The 12,109-nt window shown below is 37.3% G+C and overlaps 1 protein-coding gene across 1 annotated transcript; it reads left to right on the top strand.

Moving 5' to 3' along the window:
• The first annotated feature begins 254 nt into the window (after nt 1–254).
• On the top strand, nt 255–10,953 carry row (zinc finger domain-containing protein relative of woc). Its single transcript, XM_089631390.1, has 16 exons — nt 255–664; nt 757–995; nt 1,119–1,204; nt 2,892–3,038; nt 4,224–4,382; nt 4,478–4,687; nt 4,782–5,875; nt 5,961–6,218; nt 6,595–6,828; nt 7,900–8,079; nt 8,448–8,672; nt 8,766–8,902; nt 8,985–9,142; nt 9,767–9,936; nt 10,016–10,120; nt 10,309–10,953. The coding sequence occupies exons 1-16, from the start codon at nt 632–634 to the stop codon at nt 10,540–10,542; spliced, it is 3,669 nt and encodes a 1,222-aa protein (XP_089487516.1). The 5' UTR covers nt 255–631; the 3' UTR covers nt 10,543–10,953.
• Nucleotides 10,954–12,109: the final 1,156 nt, after the last annotated feature.

Here is a 12,109-nt window from a genome sequence, read left to right as displayed (position 1 = left end):
GAAAAAAATAGTCGCAATCATAGACAATATAATATTTTCCTGAAGTTCGGTTATTTCGTTGTTTTTCAGGAGATCCATTGTTTCTAATCAGATTTTGGGAGTTATTTATTTATTTATCCACCTTTACAATGACTTTTGACGTCTGATTAAGACATAAGATCACAACCAGAGAAAAAAATAGTCGCAATCATAGACAATATAATATTTTCCTGAAGTTCGGTTATTTCGTTGTTTTTCAGGAGATAGTCATATTTTAGAAAAATGTAAAAATTATATAATGTATAATAACTACACATTAGAAGTGTAAATAAAAAAAAATTAAAAGAAGTGGATTTTCTTTCAAGTGTAATCAAAAAATATTAGAGTGTGCGCGCCTTTTAGATGCTTGTTTACTGTCATTTCCACATTTCTATGGCGGCTTTAATTTGGTTTGCGAGTGACATGTAGACATTTTGTTTGCGCCTTTAATATTTCGTATGTAAACGAAGTTTGTTTATTACGTGTGTAAATATATACAAGGATAGAATCTCCTATTCTACATATAATATTTAATTGGTGAATCTTATTGGTGTTTACGTACTAACCTTAACTGCCGGTTTCTTAAAGGTTAAGGGATTGTTTTGATGAGAAAATGAAGTTGAAAAGGTCCAGAAGGGAGCGGGACGTAAGACAGATAATTTTAGTAATCAAAGATTGACATGGAATTGCAACGCATTTTCGACTTTAATACTAATTAATAACTCATCCAATTTCTAGGCGAGTCCTGTCATTGTCAACCCAAACCCAAAGCTATACACCTATTTTGGGCCTGAAGAACCGACTCTTCAGTTGGATTGCTGGGAAGAAGAACTTAGCCCTGCTCAGTTGGAAGCATATAAAAAAGCTGATGATGAGCACAACAGTATTCAAACCAAGCTGAATGCTATGGTCAAAGATAGTGGGGGAGAAGTAGTCTACTCTGGGAGCCAGTACTCGGCTTATACTGTGTCTGGAAAGTATGTATTTGTTGCTTGTTCATAATGTTGTGTGTTTCACTCCCTGCCATCTACCTAAATTATATCAGAACATTATTTGTTAGGTGACCTGGATTTGATTTTAATACGCTTGTTTATTTACAGGGCACCCGGTTTGAATGAGCTATCTGCTCAAAATGCTCACCTGACACCATCTGCTAAGAAGGATTTGGGCTCAACAAAGAGGAAAGGTAATACTGTGACTTATCGTGTGCTACAGGGTTTGAAAACAAAAATTAGATGGGAAACCATTACAATATAATTATTTTTTATTCAACCAAAACTTTTGGTGTGGTTGTCGCTGTAAGTTTTAAAAATACATAGTCAAAAACATTAGATTAAATATTATTTACGTAAGTAATATTTAAATATAATTTTTTTTCATAATCTTAAATGCAAAACATTGTTGTTTACTGCAATTAAGTTGAATCAAATGATTATTTTTTTTAAATTCGTATTAAAAACGGTAGTTGTAGGTAAAAGTTTACTAAACATTATATTACTTTCTGCCTGATGTTAAAGGGGGTGACAGATTAGGCTATAAGTTCAAAGCGTCTTATAAACTCCTTATTGCTCGCCATTCAATCCCATACATAGACCTGTTTACCTAAAAAGATGATGTCTTAGAAGTGTTGGCGTTGCGATGATATGCGCTGTAATCTGCTAGCCGGGCTATATTTTAAAATTATGCGACCCCCTCTCCTGCCATAGGCAATACAATTTATGGAGCGCTGTAATTATGCGGCTGTCATCTGTCTAAGTGACAGATCCCATACAAAGTAAAGATATTTGGCGGCAGTTCCCCAATTGATCTGGCTTCCTCTCCTGAGGGAGATTATAGCGTAGTCTGTTACCCCAACATATAATACGTATATGCCACTCCCAAATTATGCGCTCATAATATAGCATAATGTGTCTAAGGCTTAAAACTCCAATCAGCTACTGTATAACATTTAATTTTAACAATCGTCCCGAACTTGATAGATATGAAACTAAAAAGTATTGTAATGTTCAAATAGCCTAAATAATTTATTGAATCTGTATGCAGTTTGGGTAAAATTCGAGTATCACTGGACATGCAATTTGAATATTTTTTTAATGCTTTTGTTCAACTTAATTATATTTTATTATATAAAAGACAACTTTAAATTAACATTGGGGGAGATGGAAAATACATACATATTAACAGTTATTTCGTTAAACTTAAAATGGTTTATATTTTTTTTAAGCAATAATTATTATCCTGAAACACCTATGTAAATTGTAAAAATCTTCCAAGAAAAAATACATGCCCTCTGACGGGAGTTGAACCCGCAGCCTTCTGATTGCTGATCAGGTGCTCTACCAATTGCGCTATGTCAGCTTATTCAAAACCCGCCAAATTATCAATATGTTCTGGTATTTTTCAATCAACAATTATTGCTTATTAGATTTATTTTATCCTTTGTGCTATGCACTAAAAATCTTGTCTCTTAAAACATTAGTTTATCATTAAAAATAATATTAAAATTGTTTGTTCGATTGGCGGCTATTATTTGTGAAGTGACTGTTTTAGGATTAGTTTTTCATCTGCTTTTATTTAACCCAAACTGAGAACCTGAAATATTAAAATAGAAAAAAAGAGCTAGCCCAAAAAACCTATTTTTCTATCATTATGCCAAATCATGTTGTGAACAAAAGACATCAATATCTGTATTTTTAATGAAATAACTATTAAAATGCACTGTTTTCCATTTCCCCCGATGTAAATAGTTATATTATATTTTATGGTAAATAAGTTGAATGTAATTGTTATTTAAAAATATATTTGTGTTAACCGTGTCCTGTGACTGAAAAATTACCAAATTTTTCATGTTTTTAATGGATTGCAATTTCCAGCACGCGGTCGAGACAAGGACTACCGCTACTCTTCTCCGTCGCCGCCCCCTCCCCCACCCCCGCCCCCGGAGCCTAAGAAGGAAAAGAAGTCGGCTAAAGTTGGCAAACCTGAGAAACCACTGAAGAATCCTGTCACTGCTCCAACCAGTATGTTTATTGCTCATTATTTCCAAAATAGGATAATTGCTGAAGATATTCAGTGCAAATTGTGCAACAAGATGCCAGTTGTTACGTTATTCAAGTTATTTTGCTTCAAAAGAGCTTAGCTTAGTTAATATCTGCGTCCAACTAAGACTTGGAAAAATAACATGATAATATATTTTTTTAATTTTTTTATTTATCTTCTTTTTTTTCAAAACATACCATATGCATATTTTATACACCCTCCTACAAAAGCTGACGCTTGTGGTTAGGAGAGGACAACTTATTAAAAAAAACTTAAGAATTTAACATAATTAGAGATTTAGACACAATATTTTTTAGTATATATATATATTTAAAATAAAACAAACACTAACAGCCTTACTAAAGAAAAATCACTTCACAACCGTTAAACGGTGTTTTTGTCACACATTGTACAGTTTTTTTTTCGAATTATTACCAATAAAAATGACTCAAAATTCCAATTTTCAGACTAACACGCAGGTGCTCCTTTGCGCGCATGTGTGCAATGAACGTCAGTTTCCCCGCAAATGACAGTATTGCACCCCATATTTCCCCAAATTAAACACTTTTTATGATTTTATGTAGATCATAATTTTATTGTGAACTATCTAAGTATCTGGTTAAAGTTTTAGTCGCCCCAATGGGGCGGGCAATATGCCGATGTGAAAGAAGTGCAGCCCCCCAATCTTGGCTTGGTTAACCACAAACTTTTATTATTTTAGGATATAATAATAACTATAATATGAAGAAGCTTGGTTTGCGAAACCGGTTGAAATGTAAAATATTAAAAGTTCGTGGCCAAGAGTTTGTTTTATGCAAAAATATAATGCCTAACCACTAAGTACTTTATTGCTTCTTAGGAAAAAAAAATCGTAATATTTATCCACCATTAGAAAAAAGTCATATTTTGTATTAATTTTTTTCAGTTCTATGGATGATCTTTCACATAAATTAGAAGTGTAGCCTGCCTCTGAAAGCTCCGTTGTATCTATTTTTTCTGTTATGTGTGTTGTTTATGTGAATACCCCTTATTTCATCTTCTTTTGTCGTTTGTAAGAATATTACTATTTTCCTTAACCTGTTACTTGCAAAGGAGTTCACCGGTATGTTTTATTATAAATTATACATTATTTATTGATTTTATTATTAAAAATATGCATTTTCCAGATGTCCAAAGTGTTTCGAGTGGGGTACGTCCTTCAGAAGCTTCCGCTATTGGTGGATTGGCTACTGGAACTGGAAATAAGAGTGCAGTTGTGGACTTGACGAAGGAAGACACTAAGAACACGCCTGATTCTCGAGAGGTGGCCTTCAATAAGTTACAAGGTAAATGCAACTAAACAAATCTAATCACTTATAGAAAGCAATAACTTTTTCTGTCATTTAATAATGTTTTTACTTGTTTGAATGGCATTTTATAGGCAAGACTTTCCCCTCACTGGTGGTTGTGGCCCGGCCATATTTGAAGTCAAAGGAGGGGCCCGGAACCAGCGACCGCCCCGCCCTCGACGGCAAGGTTAAGTCTGTGCTCATGCACACCCCAACCAAGTTTACCGAGTGGCTTATCCAACAAGGGCTCGTCCGATCGGAACAGATATGCGCCATTCATGTTGGAAGCAAGTTGAAACTGGGTAAGAATCTGTGATCTAAATTAGAAAATGTGAGTAGTTTAAACAAAAAATTATTACATATCTTCTTATTTAATAACTTTCTTCTGCTCCACAGGTATGTATTCTGATGTGTCCAAGTTCCCCTATTCCGGAGGCTATGTTTGGATATCTGAGTGCTGTCCAACGAGGTTTGTGTCAGTATTCTCCGGTTCACTGTTTGAAGGAGCTATACATCCTCCCAGTGTTCTATTGAAGCTCATTTATCACTGGGCCTGCCAGACCAATGTGCAGAATGTGGTGCAATGGGTGAAAGTGGACAACCTGTATGTGAAAGGCCTCTTCACCTGGCTCAGGGCCATCTGTACCGCAGCACTGCACCATCACATCAGTCTACTCGGCGGCAGTGGGCGCAGGATCGAGGTTGGAGTTATTTCACTTGGTACAACCAGCCACGATGGAATGCAGAGACAAGTCAAAGTAGAAGTGTTGGGCATATTGGATGTTGAAGCGAAGCTGGTTCGCCTGCGAGCTGTGGAACCACTTGCCGATGGTGAACGCAATTATAAGAAGCGTTTCTTAAAGATCCTGGAACCCCTGTCCGCTTGGGTACATACAGATTCTATTATTATGACCGATCTAACTGTAGACAAGGGAACCTTGATTCAAATGGGGTACAAAACAGTCCTTCAAGTTCCAGCTAACGAACCGGCATCCAAAAGCAATAATTCCAACATCATGGAATACTTGCGTCGTATCGTACCGCGCATGTTCCAAAATACTCTGTCGCTACTATCGAGACAGATTATCCAACAATTTCTGGACGAACTGGTCTGGAGAGAATGGTATGGGACTGCTCCGGGAATGGCTTTTGATAACATTGTGAGTCACATTGCTGAACAAACTCGCTTGGATTCAAAGGACACTCTTCTGCTGCGTCTTAATAAAATATCATCTAATCCGTTCAAAAATTGGAAGTACACAAGTGTGAAGCCAGCCAAGATGGCACCACCGCTAGTGGTGGAAGTTCCTAAAGAGGGTGCCTTAGGCAGGGGGCGCAGGAAAAGGAAAGCTATCTCCCGTTCTCCTTCCCCTCCCCCTGTTGTAGATCCTCCGTCACCTCCTCCCCGGCGCGCTGCCACCGGCAAGGAAACTCGAAGAAGAAAGAGAGTTAACTATATTGAAGAGGATGAAGATGATGAGGTGATAGTGGTAAGTGTTTCCTCTTATTATACTCATTGTTTCTACATCATTGTATTTACAATTTAATATGTTATTTGTTTTCCCATTTTCACAGTTGGAAGCTAAAAAAGAAAAGAAAATTAAGAAGGCACCTCCACCCCTCAGTAAAAAAGAAGAAAAGAGATTGCTTGAAGAAAAACGCAAAGAGGAATTAAAGAAAAAGGAGAAGAAAGAAAAGAAGAAGGAAAGGGAAGAAATTAAAATACACATCAAGAAAGAGCCGAAGGAGGATATGGTTGATTTGGAAGGATACTACTTTGGGCAGTTGGAAGGACAGTTCAAGGAACTTTTCAAGAGCAGAATGCTGGTGCAGGTAAATGAATAACAAATAAACCTAAATTTTATTTTAACAATTATAAACTCAGGTCTGTTACAAACACATTTTGGGGTAAATTTAATGGTCATGTAACTATCAACGCAACAGCATTTGAAATTATTGGACTTGAACTATGGTAACTTACCTGAATACTTGCCGATGTTTACCGCTGATCATTATTATAAATATGTATGGTTCTAAAGAATTATTATCTTTATAATTTTGTGTTATAATATGAGATTGACAATTGAGAGGTTAAAAGCAAATTGTTGTTTTAGCTTATTTTAATTAGTGTCAGAGCAGTGAATTTATCATCGGCTCTCCCCGTACACCGATGAGCTGAATTTTTTTTAAATTTTGTATGATTTCTCAGTGCACAGAGTGTCCGGCTGAGTTCAACAAGAACACGCAGCTGCAGGTGCACCTGTTTGGGCACGCCAGCTCCCCCGAGGGAGGTGAGACCGCTGAAGAGGCAGAGGATGCCCAGTGCCGATATTGTCTGCAGCACTGCGGCACGCCCGAGGCGCTGGATGGCCATCTGCTGCAGGCGCACCCTACTGATACCAAAGTGCCCGGCCTGCATACGCTGGCCTGCGTCGTGTGCGAGGTAAGACATCACAACTGGCTATAGCTACTGCCTGGAGTACTGCGGCACATCCGAGGCATTGGACGTTCATCTGCTGCAGGCGCACCCCACCTGCAGTGCGTGAGGTGATAAGGATGGGTTGTTTCACAGAATTTGAACATTTCATCAAATTTCATAGTTGACTTTCAAGTTCTGTGAAGGTTCTATTGAAGTTCTGTTATATGTCACTATTGGCCAGTTCTTTTAAAAAACTGAAATAACAACAGAACTTGAATAGAACCTTTACAGAACTTGAAAATCAAATTTAAAATTTGATGAATTGTTCAAATTCAGTGAAACAACCCGTCCTTAGAGCGCAAGTCTAGTAATTAATTAAATTAATGGAACCATGTTACTTTGTTTGAACCACTATATATTTTTTTATAGATGCCTACCGGTTTCAGAACAACTTGTTTTATCTCAGGAAGGAACGATGTTCCGAAATCGGTCGTCATATATAAAAGAATATATAGTGGTTCAAACGAAGTGACATTGTATTATTCATAATGGATAACCAAAAATTTTTGCTACATTTAAAAGTATTCAAATTAATTTATTGTTTTTAAATTAACTCCACACACAAGGCCTCGAGGAAAATAATTTCCGTCAGGGCCTGTCATTTTGGCAATGCTGTGTGGAAGGTCTTTCTAAAGGAGTGAACATTGGACCTTGAAGAGATATTGTAGGGGGGAAGAAACACAGAGGCCAGCAAATCGTTCTACAGCTGAGCGAGAACGAGTTGTAGAAACGATCCTTTCTCGTGTGAAAAATGTCAACCGTGTATAAATGTCAAACATGTACAAATGTTGGGTGCGTGTATCCCGACTATGCACTGGTGCCGAAGAAATCGATAACTCTAGTTCCTCGGAGCATCTTACATTGAAATACTGGTAAAACAAGGACAGCATTCCCACCTGATGTCTGTGCTCTAAAGATTGCAATACATTTGTTAAGATAGGGGAATCTATCAAACGGACCGTCCATTTCTGTACAGTGTCGAGGGTTTTTTCAAGATTAATTTGTATATATTTAATTTGTGTAATTTTTTTGCAGTTGAGACTATCAACCATCTTAGCCCTTTCAAACCACATGCAGAAGGCCCACGTTCACCTGGAACTCCCCTATACCTGCGGAGTTTGTGGCTTCAGAGCTTCCTCGCACCGTTCCTGTGTCGATCACTTCTACACGGAGCACGATGATTCTACCGGACTCCAGTGTCCTCATTGCTTGAAAGTATGAATAATAAGATACTTAAACATTAAACACACTTTTCTAATTTGTGTACCTATGTTAATATTATGTTTGTATTTATATCAAAAGTTTTTGATTATTGTTTAAAAAAATCATTAGAACTAAAGGTTAAATAAATAAATACTCCTCCCTAAACATGAGCTCCTGGAGCTCAACTTATGGAGTAGTAGAATAATAACGAAAAAATTATATATATAAGTCTGCATATTGTTATCATTTATAATGTTAAATAATTTACAAGTAATAAATAAAATAAAAAAAATAAATAATAAAATGACGTCCTTACACCTCGTAATTTATACAATTTTTACATACTCTTACCCCCCTTTTGTTATTTTTTTGGTTTACAGGTTGTCAAGGTGTTTGCAGAGGGCAACGATCTGCAAACCAATGTAGAATTCTTCCTCCAGCACTTGCGCAAGCATCAAAGAGCACAGAACAGCCTAAAGTGCACCCGTTGCGCCCTTAAATTTGTCCACCTGGGAACCCTCAAGGGACATCAAGTATCTGCTCATTCTTCTGTGTTTGGGGCTAGGCCGCTATGCAGTCAGGGTCATTTGATTGCTAAGCCTAAGGTAGGTTTTTTTTTTCTTCTTCAATTAGCCACAAAAGAAATGAAAACGTCGAGGTAAACCTCAGTGTAACTAGTGCGCTTTATATTATTTCAGAATAAAGCAACGCCACCAGTTAAGGACTCCACCAACCATACCTTTGTGGAAATTCTTGATGATACCGCTCTTGATATTCCTGAAGGAATGTTGTGTAAGGAGTGCGACTCCCAATTAGAGGATGAAAGACATTTCCTGTAAGTCAAATTTCTGAATTTTCACATTATATGATGATCAACATTTGCTTGTTCGTTCTAATCCACTGTATGATAATTCTAGGGGTATTTGCAAGTGCACCAAGTGCTCTTTCCACACGGGATGTTGGCGAGCTCTGCTGCAGCACTCAGGCACTTGTCGAGATGCCAAGACTCGTGGTCCACAATCGAGCCCATTGGGAACTGTCATGCACTGTATCTGCTCTTTCTCCTCTGATGATGGTAAGTCAAGTTTAAACAACACTGTTAATTAAACATCAACGGTGAACGTATGAAGTGTGGCGCATCGCTCGGGGAATGAAAGCACGACCTGCAATAGCCATCCCAAGCTAAGGTGTGAACTGTTCCCCAGGCTGAATGACCTGGGGAACAGTGTCACAAACGGTGCCTCCGAGAAATAGGGTCTCATCTTGGAGTATTTAGACCTTACCCCAGCACTCGGGGCTCTGCTGGAGTGAACCTTCTATTTCCCTAGATACTCGTATCTTAGTTCTAAGTCTCCAGCCACATATGTAAATATATATGTCATTAAGACAGAAATAAGTCTAGGATATATATATAAGTCACTAGTTATTATGAATCCTAGTCCGTAAGCCAGCTATATTCATTATTCAATAAATATATTTGTACAGCGCCCTTGAGGTGATTTTGCACGAAAACGGCGCTATATAAATGAGCCAAATATTATTATTATTACTTCATCAAGCAGTTTTAAAGAGAAACCTCTTTCGTGGTCAGTTTTCTACCTACGCTACGTACATTCTTGCTACTTGTTCTATGTATGTGATTGCCAATTCTCTCTTATAACCTTTGTAATTGGTGTCTTAATGAAATTTCTCATTTCAGGTAATGTCATGGCTCAGCACTTGGCGCAGTGTGATAGGCAATCAGCTTACCCATCCGAGGAACAGGCTAAGCTGAATACTGTTGCAGTCGCCACAACAAAACATGGAATGATGGACTCTCTGGGCCTGCAGAGGAATAAAGACATTGAAGATCCATCTTCCCAGTCACAGGTGGAAATTAAATACACATTCAATGTCTATTAATATTGTTAGCGAGTTTACTCGAGCTCATCTTAACTTTGATTTTCAGACTGAGAGCTTAACCGACTACCCTGCACCTCCATCCGTCCTCAACACGCAGCTGACTTTGGATGATTTGGCCCCACCATCCGTCTTACAATCTGATGTCAACCAAGTATGTGAAATAAACATGGGCAGAGGTGCCCTTAATACTCTATAGTTGTATATTGTTCAGGGTTTTATATTATTTTGTTTGCTGTATTATTATTGGCATGAAAATTCCGACCAGCACTGTAACATAACAGACTGAAAATCTTGACATAATTAAATTTTTCCATTGTTTTTAAATTCTGCTTTTTTCAGATGGAGCCAGAAACCTTGAAGAACGAGGTATACGAGCAGCCATTGGCGACCCCGCAGGTGTCTCACGAAGACATGGACGTGGGCAGCTCCTGTCTCTCGAATAGCTCTGAAGTGAGAACCAACCCCGTCAGCCTTGACACCAGCCAGGGATTAGATAGCTACATGGACAGCACGGGAGAGTTCGAACCTCTCCCGGCTGAGCCCCTGCCGCAACCGGAATTTGAGCCTCTTTAAAATGTTATATTATAAATTCCAGAAATTTGATTAAAAGTTTTAATATAACATTGTTCCATAATCAATTTATTGTTTCATCATAATACGTATTGCTAAATATTGAAGTGTTTAGACATATAGAAATAAAACATTACTTTTATACATTTTATTTGAATAGAAATTGAAGAGGTATAAATTAAAAATTAGTGTGACTGAAAACACAAATGGAGTATGTATGTTGTAAAACTTGTTTAGTTTGCATTAAGTTTGATTTCGATCTGAGCATATTATCTCAACATTCATTGAAGTTCAGTGCACACCTTAGCAATATTATAAAATATATAAATATACCAGGTAGTTAGGTAGTTGTGAAATATTTAAATGGCTTAATAAAATACACATTAATATACATAAACTTGTTCATTATTCTTGTTCCTCTTATGTAGCTAGGTCAAGTTCATTTAGTTAGCCGAACCAATGCCACCCTTTTAAAAGACACAGCCATAGACACAAGGGTAAGGGTACAAACCATGTTGCAAACAAATACCCTATAATATTATTACATAATACCTCCAACTTCTGACATTTCCCGTACATTCGGATGGTAATCTACTACACTAGTGCCTCCTAGCGGCATTAATTGTGCTCCTTGTTTTTCTCATACATTTAAATGGATTTATGTTAATGTATATTCTTTATTTTACGTTAATAAATTATAGAACTCGAAAAAAAAATATCCCACATCCGACCTTGTTTTTTTTTGCTCGTACATTAAAAATATATTAAATCGGCTCTTAACTCTTGTCTGATAGTTTAGAAAGATAAAAAATACTTCATAAGATGAAATTTAACAAAATGATATTACTATAATATGAATGCATAAATAAAATTTTAAGATATTAATATCAATATATTCAATAATTCAGAACACTTACAAAATTCTGTTTTTCCGCCTTCATATGATCCAGGCCTCTTCAAAACCGGCTTAATAAATCCTTTCCTACAGCCCCTACCTTCACCCTCCACACAAGACTGCCCTCAAACATACAAATTAGAAAGCGCAAAACACCGCCGCCAAATACTAAATAAATTCAATTTGCCGCCATTGAAAAGAATAGGCCCTGCTAAAGGTTCACTTCAGTGTGGCTGTACCAAGCGCCGCTCAAGGCTGCCGCGCAGATAAGCCTCACAATGGACTGCGCTGTAAACTATTACCTCATTTTCGGACTTTACTTTTCTACGCGGCGACCTGGAGTGGCAAGTGGTGCCACCGCTACGAAGTGTACGTGTGGCAGAGCCTAGTGTCAAAGTAAACATGCTACAGTAGCTCCCTCTAGCGGCTAGAGTTGTTGACTCTATACCACTATTTCACTGGACGTATTACTAATATTATAGGGTACATGAGGGAAGTGACGCGGGTGTCATCCTTTCAATGAGTGGTCAATAGTGCTCTAATTGCTAGAAGCAATAATAAAAGTTATTCCAAAGTTCCACTTGTTTCCAATATCGAATAAATATTTAGTTAGATACTTTTACAAATGAATATAACTCTCTGTATGAATATAAAATTATAATTTACTCACAGCAA

This window comes from Hesperophylax consimilis, chromosome 4 (assembly GCF_061612785.1).
Source record: "Hesperophylax consimilis isolate HC1 chromosome 4, BYU_Hcon_1.0, whole genome shotgun sequence".
Lineage (NCBI taxonomy): Eukaryota > Metazoa > Arthropoda > Insecta > Trichoptera > Limnephilidae > Hesperophylax > Hesperophylax consimilis.
The sequence above is the reverse complement of the archived record's forward strand: the minus strand, read 5'-3'. Positions and strand labels throughout refer to the sequence as shown.

What these genes read in the sequence shown, in the direction of transcription:
- row (XM_089631390.1), top strand. Translation starts at nt 632, where the DNA reads ATGAAGTTGAAAAGGTCCAGAAGGGAGCGGGAC. An exon ending in TCCTGTCACTGCTCCAACCA is followed by an intron (nt 3,039 to 4,223) that starts GTATGTTTATTG and finishes TGCATTTTCCAG; the next exon opens with ATGTCCAAAGTGTTTCGAGT. An exon ending in TGGAAGCAAGTTGAAACTGG is followed by an intron (nt 4,688 to 4,781) that starts GTAAGAATCTGT and finishes TCTGCTCCACAG; the next exon opens with GTATGTATTCTGATGTGTCC.